Source organism: Hoplias malabaricus, chromosome 8 (genome assembly GCF_029633855.1).
Source record: "Hoplias malabaricus isolate fHopMal1 chromosome 8, fHopMal1.hap1, whole genome shotgun sequence".
Classification (NCBI taxonomy): domain Eukaryota; kingdom Metazoa; phylum Chordata; class Actinopteri; order Characiformes; family Erythrinidae; genus Hoplias; species Hoplias malabaricus.
The window spans coordinates 11,800,092-11,826,792 of NC_089807.1; the positions used below are offsets into that span (position 1 = coordinate 11,800,092).

The window sequence follows — 26,701 nt, forward strand, 5'->3', positions numbered from 1 at the left end:
AGTAACTAAACTCTGGCTAGGTTTCATTAAACATGAAAGTGGGCACCTCAAATGTGAAGTTGTGAACTTGAGCCAACAGATATGTGAGAGAGAATGTCCAAACTTGACTGAACCCGGCAGGAATTGTCAGGTATCATTGGCTTTGGACAGATATTTCAAGCTTTAACGTGTGACTCCTTCAAACCTTTAGCCTAGCTAAGGGCCTTCAGTCAGGGGTGAAGCCAATGAATTATTCAGATGTCCACATTTAGAATTCCTCTAATCCTTGTGTGTGTGTGGTGTGTGTTTTGAGGGGATATCTAGACTGCCGTTAAATGTTCCCACACTGTTACACAGATGTGGTTGTGTGGAATGGGAAAAGAGGGGGTAGAACTAGGGAGAATAAAGAGGCACATGCCTCCCACAGTGAAGCTGTTTGTATTTGTTTACTGCTACACTCAAAACTAACCTGTGATCTTAATCCCAGCAGACACAACCTCCAAGCACAAGCTCTGAGGGTCATTGAAGGCTCTGTGTTCTAGACGTAACATTGGCTTTATCAGCTTTTAGAGACACAGCAGTTTCGCCAATGTATTTTAATGAGGGTATGATAGTGTATAGCATCTCCAGCTCAAAGCGGAGCAAGAGTTTAAGAGGCTCATTTTGCTGTAGTGATTTCCTCACTACAGCCTTCAAAAGAACTGTATAATGAAGGAATGATTATAGAGCCTCCCCATTCTCTCTCCCTCTAGTTCTCTCTTGCTCTCGCTCTCTCTCTCTCTCTCTCTCTCTCTCTCTCTCTCTGTCTGTTTTATTACTCTTTCTCTCACTATCTCTCTCTTTAGTTCTCTCTCTCTGTCTCTATTTCTCTTTCTCTCTCCCCCCTCCCCGGTAGCTCCAAGAACCTGGCTTCTCGAGGCAGAGGCTGTGAGGCTGGGGCCGTTTCTCTTTCTCACCACGTTCTGCAGCGTCCTGATTAAATGCCAGTATTACCATGTGCCCTTTCTGCAGTCCCGCTGGCCTGTTGTAGCCTTTAACATGACAGTGCTGTCCCTCTAACCCCTCTTCTTTCTTTCTCTCTCTCTCTCTACCTTTTTCTCTCTTTGTCTTTCTCCATCTGGACCTGACCCGATCTCCCCACTGCATGATTTATGATTCACTGGCGCACACAGGCGGAAATAGCCATGTTTCCAGGAATATGACGTCTCTAGAGAGCACAGGTCTATCCTCTGAGACCAACAGAGACACGCTTCCTACACACATTGTTTTATCCTCGCCTTGAGAATATGTACACTCACTACTTGTGTGTGTGAGCAGAGTGCTTACACTCGGTTTGGACACCCCTGTTCAAATGACTCAATTGGCTGATATTCATAATGAAAATAATTTAACACATCCTTTCCAGGGGTCAACTTGGGTGTCTTTTCTCTACAAAAGTCTGTAATTTACTGGGAAAAACCCCAGAACACATATAAAGTGTACATAAATAAAACATTTGTTGTTATTTGAATGGGTATATCATACATGTATCTATATAGAGTGAAAGCTATTGCTGATTTACGACATTTTTCTTTATAAATACACACTGAGAGTGTTTTTCAGGGTTGTTTTTTGTTGATGCTTCTATTAGTCGAGATAATTCCTGCGTGAAATAAAAGGATTGACATTCGCCCACAAATGTGATTTCAGGAAGATTTAATTAAGTGTTTTACACCCACTTGATTAGCTCTCACTTTTCTGCCATTGCATCTCACATTGACTGTACAACGTCTCTCTAATGATGTGGAGCTGAATGCTGACATACACATAGAGAAATTCACAGACAGTCCGGCGCACACACACTCACACACACTCATTTGGATAGAAAAGGTTGGAGCAGTAATCGTCACAAACCATTCCTTTCCTCAGGGGGTCAAATCATCATGCCTCACTAAACCACAGTTTTGTACATGCGTCTTTAGAGGCAAGAAATGCTGCACTGCTCTCCTAGTTTTCATTGATTAATGTCAGAGGTTTTGGAAGCTTCACTTTTTATTGGCTTCAGTTTGGGGAAGATGAATTAACAGGCAGATTTCTTAAGTGGGTGGATTTGCTGTTACTGAAGCCATTCTGTTGATTCTCTGTTGAATGTGAATTTCGACAGATACTCTGTACATTTCAGCTACTTCCTGTAGCTGCTTTCAAGTCTTTAGTTCAGTGAAGCGTAGTATATTTAAACTCGGGGGAAAAATATCCAAAAACAGGGGCTAGTGGGATCTGGACGTGATGGAGACAACAGAAAATCAGACCACCTATTTTACAGTATACTCCAGGCTATGAAATCCCAGGTCCAGTAGGACATCAATTGAAATAGCTAGAACATATTTAATGGTTTTTGATTCTTTCATAATTGATATCAACGATGGGATACGTTTTAAAGCATTCTCCTGAAAACCCCCACATTTTAATTCACTTTCTGGATTATGTTGTTTGTTTGTTCATCTGTCATATATCATACCTTCACAGCCATGTATCATACAGCTTTAAGAATTGCAGTTGAATTCATTCATTCATTCATTATCTGTAAGTGCTTATCCAGTTCAGGGTCGCGGTCCAGAGCCTACCTGAAATTATTGGGCGCAAAGCAGGAATACACCCTGGAGGGGGCGCCAATCCTTCACAGGGCAACACACACACTCACACATTCATTCACACACTCACACCTACGGACACTTTTTGAGTGTGTTTTTGGACTATGGGAGGAAACCGGAGCACCCGGAGGAAACCCACGCAGACACAGGGAGAACACACCAACTCCTCACAGACAGTCACCCGGAGCGGGAATCGAACCCACAACCTCCAGGCCCCTGGAGCTGTGTGACTGCGACACTACCTGCTGCACCTCCCATTAGGGAATTCCCATTATTAGGGAATTATGTCGTAAGCACATCCTCTGACTACAACCCCCACTGAATGTTCTGTATGTCAGGCTGTAACTAATATCTGTTAGTAAATACACACCGGACTGATTGGCATTTAAATGTACATTCATTGTAACAATCAGGGAATAAGGGAAATCAAATGCAGCATTAGGAGTCATGGCCAAGCCTCTTATCAGTGTAGCATGGTATTCCTGCCCAGTCTGGGAAGTCTGCCATGTGGAGGGCAGAAGTATTGTACCATACCACTGTACCATACCAACCACAGTTTTAAGACCAGTAGCTCAATGGCATGTGTTTTCTGTTCCTCCTCACTGCCCACACCTCTGTCTACTCCCTCGTTTTGCTCTTATTTATTGACCTTTTTGATTGTTTTAAATTCCTCCTTGTCAAGGCACAGTGACTTGCCTCTGTCGTTTTCTCACTTTATGGCTATCTTTCTGGCCCAGTTTACACTCTCCAAAAATCCATGACAGTTTTCTGTTCCTGTGCCACCTCCCTCAGTACAAACATTGTGGTGTGTCCATATCGTAGAACTCACTGGACCCAGTTGTGGATTTGTGTTTTAAAGGATTAGTCAGTGTTTGGCTATATCCTCTTACTCCACAAGCTCTGGCCATGGTTGACCACTTTACAACTGCACATTATAAAAACAGCAGACTTATGTTTCATTCATAACTATTAGGACTATGTCACAGATTCATGGCTATGCCTCCAGATTACATTCCCTGTCTATTCTTTGGGTCCCTTTTTCTACCATCAGACAAATGTCTGATGCATTAGGTAATGTGCCACCCAGTTGTTTTTAAACACTTGTGGCAAAAAAGTAACCAAAAAAACCTAAATGCAACCATATGTGAGTGTTTCTAAGTGTTTTCAGGAGCAGGGAAAGGTGGAGATTTAAAGGGCCAGGACAGCACTTATATGTCTCCTTGAATGGCCCAAGCATTAAGTGTAGCAGCTGATGTCCGCCTCTGATGAAGTCTTGTCATTAAATGGTTGCCAAAACTCTGGAAGTAAGCCTTTTTTCCCTATGTGGAAAAATAGCCATTCATTTTTCCCTTAAAGTAAAATAACACTTGGAATAGAAAACATGACTTATTCCTTATTCTGGAATGCTGTCATCGACAAAATGCCACACTCCTTCAATCCCTTCTGGAAAATCTGATTGCCTTTGTTCGGAGCAAACAGGGATATGCACTGGTCCAGTAAATGAGGACAATGTTCCCTTTTCCACTCCAGTGCATGCATGCACACTCTGATGTTGCATGTACAGTTTTGCATCTGCAACACTGTCCAGTCCACAGTCCCATTAGAACAGGATTGGTTGAGCTGAACTGGGAACGTCATTATCAATATCCTTGCGAAAAGTCATAACACACAATGGTAAAGATGTAATTCCATTTAGTCTGTTGTACTTCTGAAATCCCTGGTTTCTTATTAATTCCAGAGTAATTACTGAAGTTTACATATCTTGGACCGTAAGCCTTAAAGGCTAAGCACCACTTAATGGGCCTCCATAAATATTTCACATTATTTTAGTTACTGACATATATAAGTATGACAATTTTATTAAATTGACGGAAAAACCCGAGCTCGAATTCTTCAACTCCACCGTGACGTCACTGGTGGACAACAGATGAACAACGCCGCAGTAAAACACCGTTACGACTGACTGTTATGACAGTATCTAGCTAGCTAAATAACCAACATTATTCATGACAATAGCCTAGCACTAAGCTAAACTCAAATTTAGAGGTACCGTTATTCTTGTAAATGTAATCGAAGTCGAACTCGTATTCATCCGACACTATAAACCTCCGTAATGCAACTACGTAGCCGAGTATATTCTGAGCCACTGAGTTTAGCAAGCCAAGCTAACGTTAACTAAAACAGGCGAAGTGTCCTTACCCTGTTTACCTCCATGTTACAGAGGCTCTTGAACACCTTTCGTTGGTGTCCTTACATGCCCATATTGTTGGAAAGGCGCCAGTGAAATGAGCTACAGATAACGGAGTGAGCAGATGGTCCTTTCCAAAGTGCCCGTTTAAATTTGACAAATTTAGTCCATTTTCTGGATATTTTGGGATCTTTGGGCCATTTTTGCACAGATGTCCCACTCTAGGCACGGTGGCAGTCACACAGCTCCAGGGTCCTGGAGGTTGTGGGTTCGATTCCCGCTCCGGGTGACTGTCTGTGAGGAGTTGGTGTGTTCTCCCCGTGTCCGCGTGGGTTTCCTCCGGGTGCTCCGGTTTCCTCCCACAGTCCAAAAAACACACGTTGCAGGTGGATTGGCGACTCGAAAGTGTCCGTAGGTGTGAGTGTGTGAGTGAATGTGTGTGTGTCTGTGTTGCCCTGTGAAGGACTGGCGTCCCCTCCAGGGTGTATTCCCGCCTTGCCCCCGATGATTCCAGGTAGGCTCTGGACCCCCCGCGATCCCTAAAATTGGATAAGCGGTTACAGATAATGGATGGATGGATGTTCCACTCTATTAATTTGTTTGACACTTTCATATAGCTGGTGCTTAGCCTTTAATATACAAGAACATTACAAATATTTTAATATTGAAAAATATAAAGTCCAATGGCTTAACCTGAAAACCTGACTTGAATTCATCTAATTGTATTTATCTGTCTTTTTCCTGGCCATTCTTGCCATCAAAAGATGCATTCATATTGTTCAAAATACACTGATGCAATATTACGGTTTTGTAAGGGCCAGCAGGGGCAGACTTAGGAAGCCAAAGCCACAGCACTCATATAATCTTACAGCTTGTCATTTTAAAGTCTGATCTCCCTGTTCCCGCTAAAATAAGCTTTTTTTTTTTAGTTTTTCAGGGGGCAGGGGGAGGGAAAAAAACCCTCTAAACTGGCATCTGTTCAACATACAGTGACATGTAGATTAGAGCAGTTCTGTTGTGCATTGTTCTTAAAACGCCTTATCTCCTGAGATCTGTTTAATGATGTACAGGATTAGGATGAATTATTTATATAAAAAGTCTGAATTATATAATATTTGTGCTCTTATGTAATGCGGCGTGGACTAGCGTCTCTGTTGTTTCTCAGAGTCGCTGTCCCAGCAGCAGCAGCAGTGCAGGAAAATCCAGCTTGATCCAGCATAGATTTAAAAGTCAGGGATTTGAGGAAGGCAGTGTGTGTCATCAAATATTCTTACCCATCCTACTCTGTGTGTGTGTGTGTGTGTGTGTGTTTGTTTCATAAGCAACACAATTTGACTGAAAATTAATTTAACGTAAGTTGCTCGTTACTTTTGCTAAATCTTGCCTTGTAAGCAGCAAAGCTATTCAGTATTTGACATTCTACTTCCTGACCTTGGCTGACCATTAGCCTGACACCCTCGGCTCAGTTAACTGCTTGGTTTTCAATAAATGTATGATATTTTTACGAAACCTTCTCATTTAACTTTGTCTGTAACCTAAAGGTAACTTCTGTGAGCTGTAACCAGAGCCTTAATGAAGGAGGAGACTGGACACTGGTTAAAACATGAGTGGTAAAGATTACAACACTAAACTTGGCATTGTTAATGAAGGAAGTCCTGTCTTCAATAAAAAGCACCAAGAGCTTGATGGAAAAGCCCACCCACATCTTCTGTTACTGCTGTGATATGCATGTGAGCAGCACATAGACAGAACAAGCTGCCTGTGTTTGTGCTGTTTGAGCCAGACACTACAAACTATGATGCTCATAATAAAATGTTACTGTGGCTTTTAAGTTTGGGTAATAAGCTTCTCCCCATTCAAAGAGCCATGACAGTAACGTTGGTTGAGTAGAAATAACTGCATGGCGGTAGCAACAATGTGGACAGATTATCTGATTCATAAAGACTTTGATATTAACCCAATTAGAATTTTTGTGTATACCAAAGTCATATATTGGTACAAATATTGAACCCTACTTTGTGATTCCAGTGAACTACAAGGTCAAGACCCTCCACCAGACAGACAAATTCATACTCCAGCCGTTCTGTGTTGTTTTGTGCTTAGTGGTGAATTGTGAATTTTATATTATTAGAAACCTTGTTTTGCTCCTGAGTGCATGCTCCAGCTTTTCTAATGTGATTTGTAAATCAGTTCCAGCTTGGAGAAGCGAGCTGCGGGGCTGAGCTGGAGCGGGAACACTCTGATGTGAGTAATGCAGTCAGGGATGTGTGAATAAGCTTTAATTGAATCCAGGCCTAATTGGGCACAGTGTCTGAGCTGAAGTTAAGGAGACAGATTGGAGGGAAGAGTTGTGTTGCATTATTATGAATCATGTCATTAATTAGCGCTCCTTACTGTCCCCTCTCGTTGCCTATACCGTAGCCACTTGAGCATAATGCACATTCTTACAATCAGCACCTTAGTCTTCTGTGCCCTCTCCACAGCTCTTAGCTATCACCAGCAGAAACAGAAGAGAGAGGTAGAGAACTGGAGAAATAATTATGACCCTTGTCTTGTCCCTGATGAACTTATTAATATCTCGACTGAAATGTATTAATATCTATTGTGAAACCCAGTTTTAGCAACCCAGCTCCGGTGATGAAATGGCACACATTATATCCAAAGTATAAATGAAATGGTAACCACTTTTACAGTAAACCACTATTAGCAATACCTTACCTAACTAATGCCATCAAATTCTCACAGCAGTGCTCCACCATTTACTGTAAAACCTTCCCAAAACAATACAAGCTGTTACTGCAGTGGAGGAGCATATGCTAATTATAATAGCATTTATTTAAGAAGAAATTGGTGTATTTTGGCTAGATAATGTTCTGTTGAAAGCTGAAGATTCCTATTTTCAACAACATTTCCACTTCTTTTAACGAGCTCTTAGTAAGGAATAATTAATGTGAAAATTTACCATATATTTTGCCTCTCAAAATAACTGTGACTTCTGAGACTTCTCAGACTGGCTTGGTAGTGGTTACACAGTGCTGGTATATTAATATACAATACTTCCTCTTTCATTGCAGGTATGTTGCATGCGTAAGTCAATGTTATGTAGTAGATTTGAAGTAGAGTTTCCATGGTTTCCGCAGGTAGTTGCTTAGCACATACATGATGGAAGAAGCAGGCTGTATATACAACGTTTTCAGGATGAACATTAAACTGCTATAAGAGAAGAATCTCAGAAACAGAAGCTGAGGGAAAGATAAAATGTTAAAATAATTGTAATAAGTTATTGTAAGTATTGTATGTTTATGTTGGAAACTCACACAAACCTGGAGATGGATGTATTCACAGACTACACTCATGCAATTTTCAATCTTTAGAGTGACATTCGTTAAACTTCACACAAATAAAGTACTTTGTAATTTTCTGTTTGTTGCATGTATTTTTTTTCTTTTATTGTATAAGAGCTGTGTTTCCTTGTAGGACTAAAATGATCAGAGTAGTGTAGCATATATCATTTTTCTTTTCCAAACAGCATGTTAATTCTCATGATATAATTGACTTTTTATAATTACACAAATGTTATCATTCATATAATAAAAATGTGTCAATATGTACAAAGTTAACATTTATTTTATGTATAATCAGGTTGCACTTGCTTTGTTTATGTTTCAAAGACAAACTGTGATAAGAACATAGTAACAATTGAGAAAATCTTACTCAAAAGTTTCAATAATGCTATTAAATAATCTCATCAAATTGTAAATGTATTCAACTTATAGAACACAAACCTTTGGAAAATCTCTGGTTTCCAAATGTATTTCTGAAGAGAAATTTAACCTTTAAAACTGAACATCAGGCTGGTCATCTGTTCAGAGAATTATTCATTCATTCATTATCTGTAAGCGCTTATCCAGTTCAGGGTCGCGGTGTGTCCAGAGCCTACCTGGAATCATTGGGCACAAGGCGGGAATACACACTGGAGGGGGCACCAGTCCTTCACAGGGCAGCACACACACTCACACACACCTACGGACACTTTTGAGTCGCCAATCCACCTACCAAAGTGTGTTTTTGGACCGTGAGAGTAAACCGGAGCACCCGGAGGAAACCCATACGGACACAGGGAGAACACACCAACTCCTCACAGACAGTCACCTGGAGCGGGACTTAAACCCACAACCTCCAGGTCGCTGGAGCTGTGTGACTGTGACACTACCTGCTGCACCACTGTGATGCCCTTGTTCTGAGAACAAAAACCTTAAAGTGTTATAAATCTTCCATAAATCCAGAGTCCATGCCTAATCCATAAGTCCAAATCTAATCCATGCCTCTGGATTAGATTTGAGAGCCATGGGTTTCTGTCACTGTATATCAGATGCATTACATTCTCTTTATTGCTAAATGTAATGTAATGTTTTGTTTTGTTTTGTTTTTGAGGTAGTGTCAGGAACACTTTGGATTAGTAAGTGATGATTATTCATTTATAAATCAGAGTAACAGTAAAAATAATTATTGTTTTGCTCAAAGATTCAAAAATATGTATGTACATTTTTACATAACAAATATATGCAACAAGCATCAAGAAATCATATCATCATCATGTGGAGAACACAGTGACTAGCAGAAATGTCTACATTTTTATATCAACTTTACACCCCCGACCCCAAGCTATTTTACTGCCAGTGATATCTTTGATTCCAAGGTTTAAATTCACCAGGGTTGAAGGGTGGAAGTAAGTGAGTGGGGAGCGTATGCTTTTACCATCGTCTACTCATATCTCATACTCATGCATGACTGTCTCGTGCCTGCAGGATGTGTTTGTTTTGTCCTGGCGCTGCTTCACTCATCTGACTCTAGTCCTCCTCCATTTAAAGGACTCTTACAATGTGCAGAGTTCTGATGCTCAGAGCGAATAATTCAGCCCCGCTCTGTGTGTGAGCACGTTGTGTGAGCATGTGGGCATTACTGAGCTGTCCCTCAAGCCCCTCTGCATTATGTCAGTGAGCAGAAAAGCACAGAGCGCAATTCTCCAGCTTTTACTAAGTGCGTGTTCATGCCTTTATATCATTTAAGCCTGAATTTTAAAAGTGACGCCTCCCTGAATCCATAGCTGAGAATAATAGCTGTCTTTTTTGTGTGTGCCTGTCTGCACCAGGCCATAGATATGGAGATTGTACATCTCCAGCATTATTTAAAATGCACTGAAGACATGTTCAAAAAAGACAGTGGAAATTGAGTCCTTTGTACAAATCAGGATTCATAAACCTGACAAAGCAATGTCTCAGCATTCTTTGGCTTAAGTGATCCAAACCTGATTTCTCCATGCTTGCTACATAGTGCACCATGCAGGTAATGAAACTATGGCTTCTACACCAAAATAATGCACTGAATGTTAGGAAAGGAGCCATGCAAGGTATAGCTGAATGTAAATGAATTTATATTGGACATATTGTGCAGTACTTGGGTGTAGAAGCCTTTGTTAAAGACCAACATCGTGCACTACAGAGGGTTTAGGGATCCACAAATGACAAATGCAGGTCACCAACATTTATGAAAGTGAACTGTCAAGATAGCCAAATTCCATCGGAGCACAAAATCTGAAATGATTAATGAGGCTTTTAATGAAAACTTGTCCAAAGACAAAGTTTCTGTACCAGTCATTTCCCAGAATTATTTCGAGCTTAAGTCTAGAGTGGCCAACAGCTGTCATTGCAATTTTATATGTATTTTGAAAGGGGAAAAAATTACATTTAAACATTTACGTTAATATGAATGAATTCTTATTGTATACCACCTGAACTCAAAGATTATTTTTTGTACTGTAAAAACCATATGGAATGATAGTTGTGTCACATGTGTAACCAGTGCAAAGTCGACTGGAAACAACCATTCTCTCTACAGCTGACTGCGAGTGATTCCTGGACAATGCGGTAGCTGCTTAATTTTGTTAATCCTAAAAGAACTTTACCCAATCACGGTCCAGTATTCTGAGATATGTTAATGAGAGAAAATGCCTGCATTAATGTAAAGTGCATGTTTGAGTTATTTGGACAGTGTGCAGTGAGTTCTTCACAGGGATAGGGACATGATGTTGGTATTAAAATTATTACTGTTTCATATTTATATTCTAAAGCTACGTATTAAACTGTCAAACCAACAGAATGTGACTGCTATTAACATTAAGGTTGGACCTGAAACTTGGAATACGGAGCAAGACTGTAACTGCTGTTTCATTTAAGGCTTAAAAAAACTTTTGATCAAAAATAAAATGAAAATGTATTTAAGGTGGAATGGTTCATTTAGCCCTGTGAAGGACTGGCGCCCCCTCCAGGGTGTATCCCCGCCTTGCGCCCAATGATTCCAGGTAGGCTCTGGACCCACTGCGACCCTGAAATGGATAAGCGCTTACAGATAATGAATGAATGAATGGTTTTTGGTTAAATTTGGTTAGTTTTTGTGCTCCTGGGGCTCCCCCTAGTGCAATTAACTTTTTAGTTAGTTTCTGCAGTGATAAGCCAGTAATAGCAACAACAGGGGCTGTATTCTCCCTATGACAGGTCAGTGAAGCCTCACAATAATTTTGAAGCCATAATTTTAAGGTTAAAATTTACACAGTGTTCCTTTATGCTCTCTGTTTTGTCTACATAGTTGAAGAATATAGTTTGAACTATTTCTACAATTCTGAGATCCCTGTTTCCTAAACAGGCTATGGTTTGTTAGGTTTTTTTTTGTTTGTTTTTTTACTTTTTGCCTGATATAGTTTTTGGTTTTTTGGACATGGGTATCTCTCTGTAATGATTCCTGGGTTTTGGAATATTTATTCTGGTTTTGACCTCACTTCATGTATTGTATTTAATAAATCTCCAACCAACTCTCAACCTCTACAGTACACTCCCTAAATAGTGTACTTTAAAGATTCGTAAAACTAATTCCACTACACCACGACATTGTGTACTACATAGGGTTGAAGTTTGAAATTTAGCCCTAGTTGTTTTGCGGTACATATTAATGAATAGTAGTTACTGATGGCTCAAATACAGCCAAATACTAAACGGTACAAAACATTTTGTAAATTCATAACGGTTTTCAGAACTGAAAGTGTTTACTTACAGTCTCAAATTCGCACAACAATTGATTTAAAAAGTCTGCCTTTGGTATTATTGGTTTTAAGTAGAGAAACATTTTCCCTTGTTTGATCGTCTCCTAGTAACTGTGCTGCGTGTCGCGCGGAAAGCTGTGCAGAGCCGGGAGAGTTCAGATACGTTTAATTTACACATAAACCAAAAGGAACGACAGACATTCATTATGTAGTGAGGTAAAAACTAAGTTGTTAGACTTTGAAATATAGCGGAGTTAAAGTAAAAAGTCGCCCTAAATGGAAATACTTCAGTAAAGCAGTTACACAAAAAAAAGTACTTAGCTAAGTACAGTAACGAATTACTGTCCACCACTGGTGAATCTTACAAATGTAGTGGAACAGCAGAGATTAAGTATGTCCGAGTTTGCTTGTCTGTTATTTCATAATCTTTATTGCTCTTTTCATGCCTTTTCCTTCTGAGTCAGACAAATGTTCAAGAGCCAAAAGGTGAGTGTCTTAGGAAATCCGGTGAAGTAAACATGCATTTTGTCTACTCAAGGAAGACACAGAGCCAGGATCATTATCATTTATTGGAATAAGTGACTGGCAGTGTTTGTTACTACCATCTATATTATGACTAAGACTCTGGGTTTATGTGCAGCTAATTCTCATGGGAAATTTGTGTTTAAAGCATGTGAGAGTTATATTACAATAAACAACACATACATTACCCAAGAGATCTGCTGTATTAATTACAGAGCATAAACAGCATAAAGCAATAAATCAGATGATGCTTGTTGTTTTCACTTTGTGTAACATTAATGTGGGCAGTCATTCAGTTTACATCACTTCAGCCCAATTAACTGTGATAGTCTCTCGCATATTTGAACTTTTCCTAGATGTCTTATCCCTTTGGTGTGTGCATTGTGCATGATCTGTTAAAGCATGCATAACACTGAGCATTTCTTTGGCTAAAGTAACGTCTCTCTCTCTCTCTCTCTCTCTCTCTCTCGCTCTTTCTCTCTCTCTCTCTCTCTCTCGCTCTTTCTCTCTCTCTCTCTCTCTCGCTCTTTCTCTCTCTCTCTCTCTCTCTCTCTCTCTCTCTCGCTCTCTCTCTTTGGAACTCTGATTCTGATTATCATTTTTGTGTGTTTTTCTTTCATATTCTCGCACCTGTAGTGGACAGAATTGTGGAAATGTAACCTCATGAAACAAAGTGGGGTACTCTGGAGCATCTTCACATGAAGTTAACGTTGGCCAACATTCCCCATACCAATCCTGCACCTGACCATTAGTAAAAAAAAAAAAAAAAGCATCATTAATAATAAAATGAAGTAATTAATAAATTACTTTAATGTAATGCAAACAGTTAACTGCAAGGGTCATCATAGGGCTTCTTTTTTGTGTTTTGGGTTTTTTTTTTGGCGGGGGGCATGTTGGTGGTTGTCTTAGATATTTAGTCAGTTCATGTTTATAGGAACAGGAAAATTGGCATGAAAAATAATAATACACAGAACTATCTACTATGACCTTTGACATGAACTCTTGTATATAAAGTTAAGCTACTGGGCGCCATATTGTCTTACGATGAGGAGGAAAGGGTAGTTCGCCTTGACAAGAGAAACACTGTAATTGCATCATTGGAGCTTAATTGACAGCAGATGTTAGGCTCTCCTACAGAGGCCAGCCTGCAGTCCTCCTCTCGGCTCTGGCAGTAACTGTATGATTGATAGGAGCTTTACATCTCCAGCGTTAGATATGGAACAGTGTTTTGATGTTGACTGTGATTATTCTGTCGGTTTACTTCTCGGTGAAAATGTGTTAAATATGGCAGCTGCGTGAGGAGAGGGAAGTAACTGCAGTGATGGTGGAGCTGTGCGTAGAGGAGATTGGGGTTGGTGCTGACAGCAGTTAATTTATGTGGACAGTCCTCATGCCCTTCCTGTCAGCCGTGAATCTCCTGCAGCCCGGCAAGAAGAGAGGCTGGAACACAGCCTTCATCCATGAGCTCTCCTCTTCTCCTATGCTGTCTAAAAGCTGGATCTCTCCAGCTCAGTACATCCTTGTGTACATTGCCCAAAAATTAGACCCATATACTATGTATTTGTTCAACAAACGTACAAACAATGTACATGTAATCTCAAAGCTTCAGGTGTTGTCTTAAAAAGAATATTCTATGAAAAACATCACTTTTTCAGGGCATCAGCTCTGAGGATCTAGAGTACTTACCAACCCACAATCTGAGAGAATGTTGCTATGATGTTTGATCTATACATTTTGACAATTAAGAAGGAGAGAGGGCTATTTAATGCTTTGCTTCAGACATTTTTGTCATTGTACTGAGAGTGTAGAGGTGGTACAGGGTTCAGAAATTCCAGTTGGTATTGACCTACTCATTCCCTGCCCACAAATACAGTCTCTATTAGCAACTGTGCTGAAAATGTACAGAATATTTTTCATGTAAAAGGTCACTTGGTAGAGTATATCTGGTGTAGATGTAACTTTCTGCCTGTATCTGTTTTCCGGTCGCCATGCTCCTCTGTTTTGTTTTGTTCCCGTTCCACATGCTGTGTGGTTGAAAGTCTATTTTCTGTGACTCTTTGGGGTCTGTAATGTTCAGTGTTTTTTGGCTTGTATTAATGTTAGGCCTATTTCTCATTTCTTGATTGGTTTAAATTTTAGTGCTGTGTTAAGTCCTTGTTTTTGTTTGTTTGTTTGTTTGTTTGTTTTCTCTCTTTGTTTCCAACTTGTCTTTGGATTTTGTCTTTCAATAAAACCACTTTCTCACATTCATTCAGCCTTCTTGCCAGCTCTGGTGTTTTAGTAGGGTTTTTTTGTGTGAGAAAGCGAGTTGTCGCAGCATGGTGACAAATTATTTGTCATTTCCAACTGCAACAATAAAGGCACTGTGGGATTTTCCAGTGGCTTATAATGATTGTCCAATTTAGCAACAGTTGCTATGACTCATTTGTGGGTGGAGCATGGATCAGATGTGTATTTTTTTACGAATGTTCTGTTACTTTATTATTACAAAAGCTGAGATTTCTGTGGCTTTCCTGCAGCACTGCTAACTTCAGTGAACTCTTTTAATTGCCGCAGCCTGAGTAAGTGAAGTTTGTTTAGTGCTACTCTTGTGTTCTGTGGCACAGCAACTGAATGGGCTCCGGTGAATACAATGCTACACTCAACGAGGGGACCATCCTCAGTGTGAGAGCTTCTCTAATGAAGAGCAAGGTCATTAGTGACCCCCATACTGGTCAGGAGCACCAACACTGCCCTCATGTTCTCAGAGGAAAAAGACAGAATTTATTTGTCATTCACTGTCATTCAGTCTTTTGTAGTTCATTCAGTAATGATTCCCTCGCGCTGGTTGTGCAGTTAAGGGCTTTTGTGAAGTGAATGGCTGGATGAAATGGAGGTTGACATATGGCTCAGAGGTCATCACTACTGGCCACAGTCCTAGGCTACAGTCTCTGCTCTAGTGTCAGTGAGTAAAATGATTCACCATCAGTGAAGTCAGGATAACGAAAATAATGAGACCGTTCATTAACAAAATCAGCCACACATAATGTAACTTGGTGTAGCACATTTAGAAACGAAATAACTGTCAAATAAGAAATAAATCATCACTTTTAAAATAAATTCAGAAATAAATCATCACTTAAGCTGAAGACATAGAAATAAAGAAAATCAAAAGAAACCCTTAAACTCATTAAAAGACACTTTCGTTCACATTCTCCAAACGAAATAATAATGTACTAATTCGATCTTCACAAAAACTGATTCGCATTTACATTTACATCTGTCTTTTGGATGATGCCCTTATCCTGAATGATAAACTTTAAATTAGGGCTGGACATTATGAACAAAATATATATCACAATATATTTCTTAATTTTGGTCGATACAATATAATTCCAATATTAATATAAACAGTATAAAATCCCCTGAAAAACTTCCAGAACAAACGAGAAACATGACATCACCATCAAACAAAAACCTACTGGCTTTGTCAATATGAATATTTTAAAACTAAATCTTAAACTGAGTGCGCTGAACTGACAAAAGCGCACTGTAATGAACATCAGTCAGTGAAACACGTTGTAAATAATGTATATTGAAATATTGAAAATGTGTTTACAAATCATATTTATTTATCATCTGTAAGCGCTTATCCAGTTCAGGGTCGCGTGGGTTCAGAGTCTACCTGGAATCATAGGGCGCAAGGCTGGAATACACCCTGGAGTGGGTGCCAGGGCACACACACACACACACACACACACACACACACATTCACTCACACATATGGACAATTTTGAGCAGCCAATCCACCTACCAACGTGTGTTTGTGGACTGTGGGGGGAAACCCATGTGGACACAGGGAGAACACACCAAACTCCTCAGAGACAGTCACCCAGAGCGGGACTGGAACACACAACCTCAGGTCCCTGGAGGTGTGTGACTGTGACACTACCTGCTGCACCACCGAGCCATTTCTTCAAGGTGCAGTGTAGTTCACGGTAGTTCTGCATAGGAAGTGAATCGAATCCCGATCTGCCCCATGGTGAGACCCCAGTGTTACCGACTGTGCTGTAAATGTTGGCACTGAGAGATGACGTGAAGAAGGAGCACAGACTGAAAGAGTTAAAGAAAACATCACACTACATTTATTTACTACAGCGTCTTTCTTCCCTGTGTAATGAATTTCTGTGTCTATTCCTCTCTCCCTCATCCCTCGTGTGTAGGCAGTGGAATGTGGTAGTGTTTGTGTGCGATCAGTTGTCTCAGTAAGCTAATAATTTTGTTGTCAGTAAACTTAATAAATAAGAATGATTCTTTCTCCAGGCTTCTCAGCTTCTACTATGTTTTGATGTTTGCGTAGCTCTAGTCAGAGCATTGTCCTGCTACTGTAGTTATTCTATACTGTTACATGATATGTATTCAGCAATACTGCATTATTAACAGCATTTATACCACACTTTGCCCAGTCAATGCTTTATGATTAGCAGAAAAGCATCTTGTAAAAGATAATATCCCTCCTTATTTTCCTTTAACTAAGCAATGACAATACAATGTTTAACACAAAAAACATGGCACAAGGTTTTTTAAAGTAAACCTGCCAAAAAATCCATTGCCTCAGCAAGAAATAGACAATGACAAAACCACAATGTGTGTTCAGTGAAGCTGTTAACACCAGCTGCAAGTGGCAGAGCAGACCACCTCAAAAACAGATGAGGAGAAACTAATCCATGTGACAGAGAAACATTATGAGCCAAGTCCTCCTGTAGATATCTAGACACCTCAGCTTTACTGTGAAGAAGCTTCATTCCTGTTTTCTTCAACTTAGAAACATAAGTAAAGTAAAAAATTTCCTACCCTTTTTGGACATTGAAAAACCCATTCATGCCTTTGTCTCCTCCCAGTTGGACTACTGCAATGCCCTGTTCACCTGTCTGAGTCAGAAAGACGTGGCTCAGCTTCAGCTTTTCCAAAATTCAGCAGCTCGTCTTCTCACTTGGACAAAATGTAGGGAGCGTATTACGCCAGTTCTGGCCTCTGCTGTGGCTGCCTGTGAGATACAGAATAGATTTAAAGAAAGATTTCAGGCTTTACACAACAATTCCCCAGCTTACGCTGTTGAACTTTAGATTTACGCTGGACAGGGTGAGAATTCAAAGGTCTTCAAGCCAGGGTTTAAACCAGCAGTCCCCCGAATGAAACTAAAATCAGAAAGCCTTTGCAGTTTATGCCCCAAAAATGTGGAATAATCCCCCCACTGACATCAGATTTTCAGCATCAGTCCTTATTTTAAAAAAATCCTTTGAAGATTTATTTATTTATTTATTATTTTATTGGTAATTTTGACATTGCACATGTAGGTGTATGTGTGTATATACATATGTATGTATTATTGTGTAAATAATGTTGTTTTAGTTAGTCCTCGAGGAACCTCCTTTCAGTTTTCATGGAAAACTGATACTAAAAATAAATAACTGAGACAGCACGGTAGACTGCCTTTGAAATCAAGCGCACTGAGAGGGATAAGATGATTCTCTTTCAATTAAAAAAGGATTTAGGCTCGCTCCATAACAGCACAAAGCACAGCGCCGTAATCACAGCCACGCTGAAAGAATTCTATGCTGCTTATACCAAGCATTGGCAGTGGTCTTTTTGTACAAACAGCGGTGTCACAGGGCTTTTCGGTAGTCGCCCTGACGTGATAGAAGCATAGGAAAGGAGGATGATTTTCTACACTTCAGGGAGTTCACAGCCAGCTATGGGTTGTTACTGCATCTCTCTACTGGCTGAGGTCAGGCCGCAGTAATAGGGATACCTGCAGTAGCTCCTTCACCAATCTACAGGCCAGAGCTTTGCAATAGAGCCATCAAGGTGGCATGCTGCGTTTGTGAATGGCTTGTTAACAGAGCAGCTACACTCAGAGGAGCGAGATAACAGCCTCGGAACTGCAGGAAAATCAGCAGCTGAAAATCACCTGAGGCCCAGTCAAATTGGTATTGTCTGCCTAATGTTAGTGGAGGAGACTCGCTTCCGGTTATGACGTTAACAGTCCAGAAAATTGTAACCCTAAATGTGGAGGTTTTGGCTGCAGCAGTTCACACACACACTCACCCTTAGAACAGTTCATTGATTAAAAAAAGATATATATTCTGGCCAGATACTTATGTTTAATATATAAATGAATATATATTAATATTAATATTTTATTACTCAGTTATTACTAATCGTTATAATGTATTATTGAATTTTAATAACTCATCTTCTAGCTTTATTTAAGTGTAAAGCAAATTTGAAAATTGCTGATTTGTTGAGCCGCATTCAAGACTGTTATAGACGTTTTGACCAACATTTCTTCTGAAAATAATAAATACATATGTAGCCCTGTGAAGGACTCGCGCCCCCTCCAGGGTGTGTTCCTGTCTAGTGCCTCAATGAATGAATGAAAAGTACATATGTAGCTGTATCTTGGTTTCATATGGAGCTGAGTGGGTGTACAACTCAGCATCTTAAAGTAGTTGAATCCACAAACCCATCAGTTGAGGCTAGAAATGTTTGGATATGCAGTGTTTAAACATATGCAATCTGAATTCTTCAATATCAGACTTGTAACTCCATTGTGTTGCTTGGCAATTGTATCATGGCAACCATGGGCGACTGCTGTAAGCTGTTCTTGCTTAAGAAGGTTAAATGATTGATGAAATTGTATTAAATTACATTATTTATGGAAGTGTGGTGTAATTTTTAATAGTGTTTTTGTCATCGTTCTGACAAAGCCTTATGGTGATTTAGTTGCTGAGATGCAGGAATGAAGCAGATCAAAAATGGTCTCATACATCTGTGGTACTCTCAAAATCTCAGACATTTGTTACATGTTTGGAAAGCAAATATCAGAGAAATGATGGAGTGAGCAACCTTAGGTACATACTGAGTATCATTAAAGCGACAATATTTTAGCTTCTGTGGATTATCTAATGATTCATAGGGATTTCAGGCCTGTCATCATGAGACTGCTGGTTCAATCCCTGCTTATGCCTCAGTCACCCGAGGCTTTGAGTTCGAGTACACAATGCCAGTTGAGTGGGTATGATAGCCCTCCCTTTCCTCGTCATTCCTCATCCCCAATAACACAATGCGAGCCAAAGTCTGTTAGATGACGTAAACGTTAATGTTCTCCTTCAACTGTGTTGAGTTGTCCATACGCTTGCCTTCACATTACCAGGCAGGTAGCACAGGTGGTGTTGGGGATGATAAAATATAGAAATAATATATTTTTTTAAATGTGAGGGGGTGTTCAGATGGTACAGGTTGTGAGCCTTTAGTGAGACACTGCTCTGTATTTGCTACATCTCTGTGTGTTTGATTTGTATACTGATGCATGTGTTTGTTTTTTCCTCAGGTATACACGAGTTTCCTGATGACATTTTCACCAACCAGGAGCGGATGGATGGCGCTGTGGCTCTGCACGTTGTAGGTGTAAGTGTCTCTGCAGCTGTGTGTGTGTGTGTATGTGAGTGAGAGTAATGGTGGAGGAATTTCTCTAATTTGATACACTCAATTGGTTTCATTGCCTGAGCTCACATTTTCCCTCATTTCATTATTAATCTTTGTAACTGGATCGTTTAAACAACAAAATCTATTTCAGTCACTCCCTCTAATTCAGCAGTATTCTGTTTGTGCGGTTTTACAGCCAGTGGGTCTCGTCTGTCTTGTTCTTCTGGATGATAATTAAAGGAGCTTAATTATTTATACTGTAGTGTTCTACCAAAAAGATCCAGAGGTGAAGGTCATCAATAAGTGTAATCTTGGAAGAACTGCAATTAATGATGTGCAAGTTTGAAAATAACACCCATTTTTAGTCAATTTGCAGAGCAATGGACTGCTGCAACAGACTGAATTCTGTTGTAGGTTAAAATATACCTCTGTAACTCTGTAAACTCTAGTGAAACTTCGTAGAGCCGCCACATCAATCAGCATAGGAACTGAAGACCATGTTTTAATTTTTAAAATGTTTGAAAAGTCACTGAACACAGATCAAATGTTGCACAATAAAACACATGAAATACCCAAAGAATACATGTTAAGACAATAATGTCACCGACAACTATGTAGGTGTTTTTTTACACACACACTGGAGAAGGAGGCTAAGTCGCGGAAGCATCTTTGCCGTCACTCTTGCAGGTGGGTTGCACTGTGTGTGAAACAGTCTTCATGCCGTTGGGGCACACAGGGTTTTCTAGGGTTGAGCTGTATCACATATTATCATGCAGTTATACTGTTGCTGGTTAGATGGGCAAAGCAAATTCATTCACCCTGTGTTGCTTGCGGAGCCAATGGAGTGGATCTTAATCCCCACACAAAGCTCACTGAGCAATGGAGTGGAGTTTGATCACGTCATGTAGGGCATGGAGTGAATGGAGAGGGGTTTAATTGCCCCGCATCTGTTTTTGTAATACTGTGATCTGCAGTATTTCTGTCAGTTACATCATTGGTGTGTCCATATTTCATACTAGCATTATTTAAACTCGTGTCCCACAGACATGAACTGTCGTTTTTCATTTAACTCTGAGGACTGTATTTTGTAGCCAGGTTAAGTTTGTATTCCAGCAAACGGCAAATTTTAATGGGATGAGAAAGAAGAAATTGAGGGATGGTTCCTGACCTACTGTTTTTTTTTATTTCAGAAATTTCCTTTACACGTGAAAACATGCCAGTAACTGCTTTATTCCAGTGCAGTAGAGTGTGAGCGGACTCTGTTAACGAAGGCTGTTATTTTTCTGGGTTGATGAGACATAAGCTTCTCTACATACAGCTCATGCAGAGTGAAAATCGCTAGTTTTTATTTCTCATTTAATTTCTGTCTATATGTTTAATTCACTCTTTTTTGTCGGTTAAATATTTTATGTCATTTTTTATGTGCTTCTTATGTTTTAATAATATTGTTGGGCTTAATTTATTTGCTTTTTACTGCACTTTTACGGTCATAAATTTGTGCTTGCTTTTTTTTAATCCCTTGTTGTGTCAGTGTTTTTTTTCTCTTTAGATCAGCAGATATACACTCAGGATAACTCTCAGTGTGCTCTGAGTGTAAATAAATGTTAAATGATTGATGGATTTATTGGTTTATTTCCTGATTGAAAAGAGTTGGAAAAAGAACAGCAGTGGATTGTGGGTCTGTTCTGTTTGTTCAGGCAGATGTGGTATTGTCAGGGAAAAGGCCTGAGTTGGCATCTCAGTGGTCCTTATGTGCCCTCCCAGTGCTTTCTGGTGTGCTTTATTCGAGATTTGGCTGCTGATTGTGACTCTGCATTTTCATGGTTTTATCTCAATTGGCTTTTCCTTAAGCTCTTACCAGAAATACCATTTACAACAAAGTGCATGTGGGGCCCTCTGAAAGAGGCTTAATTTAGCAGTTAGTGTGTGTGTGTGCATGTGTGTGTGTGTGTGTGGGTGGGTCTGTCTGTCATTGTGTGTGTGTGTGTGTATGTGTGTATGCATGTGTGTGTGTGTATATATATGTGGGCATTTTGCCAAAACCCCCCTGAAGCCTCAGGACTGATGACACAAACCTCACATTTGTTTACAGAACACGCTATTTCTTCATTTCTCCAGTGACTCGCTGCACACTGCTCGTATTGTTTGATTTAGATCTTGCCTGTTTTTCTCACTTTGAAAGCTAGAAAAAAACAGGTTTGTAGAAAAGACAAGGTTTTTCAGAACAGTGTGAAGTTGGGGGGAATTATCTGGAGAGCTTTGCATTGTTTCCATGGGACATTCATTCCCCATTTTGTCTTTTATCTCTCCCTCTCTACTCTCTCTCTCTCTCTCTCTCTCTCTCTCTCTCTCTCTCTCTCTCTCTCTCTTTCTTTCCATCTGTCACTGTCTTTTTTTGACATTCCTGTAGTCAAACAGATGGTACCATTTTTAACAAATGGCTCCCAAACTCTTTCTTGAGGTATGGGATAGCAAATGGGCCTAGAGAGATGAGGACAGGGTGCATGGTGTAGCTCATGTGCCGTGTGTGTGTGTGTGTGTGTGTGTGTGTGTGTGTGTGTGTGTGTGTGTGTGTGTGCTTCTAATGCTGTTCACAATAGTTCTCCCTCATCTGGAGTTTTGCCTCATCTGGAGTTTTGCCTCCTCTCATTAGGCTGAGAGGCCTAATGTCTTTGGGAAAGTAGAATCACTTCCCAAAACAGAACAAATCATTACAACTTGAGTATTAATACAAAAGTAGTAAGTCAAAGTAAACTGCCAGTGTACTGCACACGTCCACTTACAGTCCTCATAGATAACTGAACTCATAAAAGGTTTTCCTGTTCATTTCCAGAAAAGCTGGGACATTTTGTAAAATGCAGTAAACATGAATCTGTGATTTGTCAATTCTCTTGAACCTTTATATAATAATAGCACAAAGAAGAACATTCCTAATATTTTCCCTGACTCACTTGATTGTATTTTGTAAATATGAACAAATTTAGAATTTGGGAAAGGAGAAAAATAAGAGTGAAAAGTTTATAGAAAATCCAGGTCACACAGTTTCACTATAAACAGTTGAATATAAAATACATCAAAAGGGCATTCACCAAAGGCTTAGTTTTTTGAGTTAAAAAGGGTCATTTTTCTACACTTCAATTCATGAGAGAATTGTCAAAGTCCCAACAAGGTGTAGTCTGTTCCTGGGAAGTTAATGGCTATTTCAACAAGACAATGCAATGCCTCATTCTTCTCCTTCTACATCAGTGTGGCTTCAAAGATATAGAGTGTGTGTGCAGGACTAGCCTGCCTTTAGATCTGTCTCCTTTTGAAAATGTATGGCACATCATGAAAAGCAGGTTCAGACCACAGTGACTGCAGAGTGTTGAGTAGTTCAAATCTCATAGGCAAGACAAGGCAAGGCAAGTTTATTTATAGAGCACCTTTCATACAGAAGCAATTCAAAGTGCTTTACAGAAAAAAAAATCTGTTAAATTAAAACCCAGAATAAAATCATAAAAGTCCAATAAAACAGTTACATAAAAAGAGTAAAATGATTAAATGATTAAAAATGATTAAAACAATTATCATATACAGTAGGAATGGGCAAAAATTCCATTTGCAAAACTAAAACAATTAGTATATTTAATTTCCAATTGATTAAAAGGTAAAATTAAATGTGCCTCAGTGAGGAATATGACTCTGTTTCAGCTTTTAGGAGCATCACATTTTAATTGGTTTATATTTAACAAATAGATATCCATCATTGAAAACACTGAAAATCTTTTTTCTTTTCTTTTTCTTTTTTTTTTTTTTGTTTGCCTTGTAAATAAAGTTTAAGTCAATTAACAAATTACAGATTTCATTCATTTTATCAGCTCTACTGATCATATAAGTGCACTTATAGTTCCCCAGTACCAGACTGTAATCTATCTGTTGCTTTAAATATGCTGTATCTGATCCACTTCTTCCATTTATTCCAGCGCCACATACATTAACACATCACCATATCAGTGCCACTGCAGTTCTGAGAATTATTCATCATCCAAAAATGCCTGCTCAGTGGTGGTTTTTTTAAGGACCCTGATCACTGGAGAACTGGGTAAATGGGAACCAACAAAGTGCACCTATGTGCTGAGTGGAGCTGATAAAATGGGCAGTCAGTGCTTGCACACTTACGATCTATTTAGAGATTTACCACATTAGTTTGCACTTAAACTAAACCTAAACCAAATGTTTGTACAGTACACAGCCTTTCCTTAAGAGTGCAGCATCTAGGCCAGCTGACCGCACTACTGGTGTTAGTACGTGTGTGTGTGTGTGTGTGTGTGTGTGTGTGTGTATGGGCATGTTTTTTTGTGTGTGGTGTGGTAAATTAGTAAATTTTATGTTGCTGACTTTTCAAACGTGTTAATTGTATCATCACAGTGTCTCACAGTGTTACTGTAGTCTTACCAGATATTAAATATTAATATTAACCTTATTCATGTTGCTTTTTAAAGTAACTCATTCATAGACATGAGGAACACTTAAAATCTCACAGCGCTGAAGCACAGTTGTTTTGTATAATTTTTCTCGTTGTTATTTCTCTTTGTGTTTTGTGTGTGTGTGTGTGTGTGTGTGTGTGTGTGTGTGTGTTTGTGCACGAGTGTGCGTGCTCAGTTCTAAGAGCTAAAGCAAAGGCAGTACTATATGTCCTGAATGGAATTCTCTGTGGAGTTGATGTGACTCTTCTGTGGTATTGTACTGTTTAATTAGTTGTTTGTGTAAACAGAGAGAGGGGGGCAGTGGGCAGCGAGGGTTCGTGTGTGTGTTCTCCCACTCTCTTTGACTTTTCCCCGCTCCTTTTTGCTTTTCAGTACTTTATTCCCCTTCAGCAGTGTGGTGTCCTGCAGTGTCTTGTCAGCTCTGGAGAGGAGTAGGGTTACGTAACAGGCACATTGTGTGTGTGTGTGTGTGTGTGTGTGTGTGTGTGTGTGTCTGTGTCTGTGTGTGTGTGTTTGTGCGTGTCCCAATTGTCTGAATTTTCCCTGTTTCTCCAGTACACAGAAGTAGAATGAGCTGCAGAAACACAATGAACACATGCTGAATACCACATTTAAGAATTATTGGACAGGCTTCAGTGTGGTGCATTGGTCTAAGTGTTGGCCCTGAATAAAAATATAAATTAAAAACATTATGTTATTATACAGAAGTTAGGAATCACTGTTTCGAGTTATTCATAGTTTAAATACTATGGTATTTACTATAGGTATGTGTAATAAATAAAGTTTTTATTTAACACCAGAAAGATTTTCCAACTTATTTCACAAATATTAAATGATACAAATTAGTTTTATTTGTAGTCTTCGTAACTTATTACTTTATTTTATTTTTTTAGAATAGTGATTCTGAACTTTTGAATTCCACAGAATATAATGTTGCCAGTTCTACAGATTAACTCAGCGATGGCACTGTAACACGCTGTGGCATGAATGTTATTGAAAAATGATAAAACTGAAAGAACTTGGATAAGTACAAAGTACACATTGACACGTTTGAAGCCCTGACCAATGCTTTCACATTACTGATACATAGAGATTTTCCATTGCACTTAAACATCACCACAACCAAATGTTTGTGAAGCCCACAGACTTGCACTTAAAAGTGCAGCATGTGTCTCAGCTGACTACGCTACTGGTGTTAGTACATGGAGGGATTGTGTGTGTCTGAATGAGGACATACCTTCTCTATATTTTGTCTATGTTTCTCAGTTATATAAATATATATATATATATATATATACAGGGGTTGGACAATGAAACTGAAACACCTGGTTTTAGACCACAATAATTTATTAGTATGGTGTAGATCCTCCTTTTGCGGCCAATACAGCGTCAGTTCGTCTTGGGAATGACATACACAAGTCCTGCACAGAGGTCAGAGGGATTTTAAGCCATCCTTCTTGCAGGATAGTGGCCAGGTCACTACGTGATGCTGGTGGAGGAAAATGTTTCATTGTCTAACCCCTGTGTATATATAATATTTTTATTAAATAACTACTTATCAATAGCAATTAGGAACAAATTGAATTGTCTAGAACACTGGCTGAATAACATTTGTTGTAACAATTTCTCTTTCTGCGAGTTGGTGGGTGTTAAGCCAATAAAGAGATTGCTTCCCATTGGATTCTGGGTTGTGTTTGCTTTCTTTGTTTCCAGCTGAGATACTGAATAGTGATTAATTTCTCAATTTTATTACAGATTTGAAAATGCCTGCTGCCCTTTACCTTGTCTATAAATCTAAAACATGACTCCCCTGAAAAATACAGCCCTCGGGTCAACTGCTGTATCTTTTCAGCATCACTGACCTTGATATTTTACAGTCATTTACATTTAAATGAAGGTCATTTAACAGCCAAATTTATCCAAAGAGTATTTCATTCCTTATCAGTCTGTTTTATACATCATCATTTTGGAAAATTTGACAAATCAATATTGTAGTTCAACAAGCTATTATTTTAGTTTTTACTCAGTGGATTTCACTATGGCAGTTGATGACGTGTGTATGTCTATATTCAGGAGATGGCCGGGTCGATACACACTGATGCCTCTGCCATCTGAGACTCAGAGTCCAAGAGAGCATAATTAGCCTCACTCTCTGGTTGAGTATGAAGGCCCTCCTTCCCTCTCCTTCATTACAAGCACACTAGCCGGATCTATATTTGGGGCACGGGGGAGATTTGTGTAAATTTGATTTTATTTTATTTTTATACTATGTTATACTTCAATACCTGACCTTGGATCCTCATATACTGGGATTAGAGGATGAGAATAATTAGAATACTGTGCTTTATGGAAA

At 39.4% G+C, this 26,701-nt stretch overlaps 1 protein-coding gene across 2 annotated transcripts in view; it reads left to right on the forward strand.

The window, feature by feature from the left end:
• The window catches only part of slc24a3 (solute carrier family 24 member 3), a 92,729-nt gene that overhangs the window by 48,804 nt on the left and 17,224 nt on the right, over positions 1-26,701 (forward strand). For both annotated transcript variants that reach the window (XR_010804078.1, XM_066679447.1), the window contains exon 3: positions 19,788-19,864. Coding sequence is in view for 1 of the 2 variants with exons in the window: in XM_066679447.1 (XP_066535544.1) it covers positions 19,788-19,864 (77 nt within the window). In the remaining variant the exon portion in view is untranslated. The remainder of the gene's footprint in view (positions 1-19,787; positions 19,865-26,701) is intronic.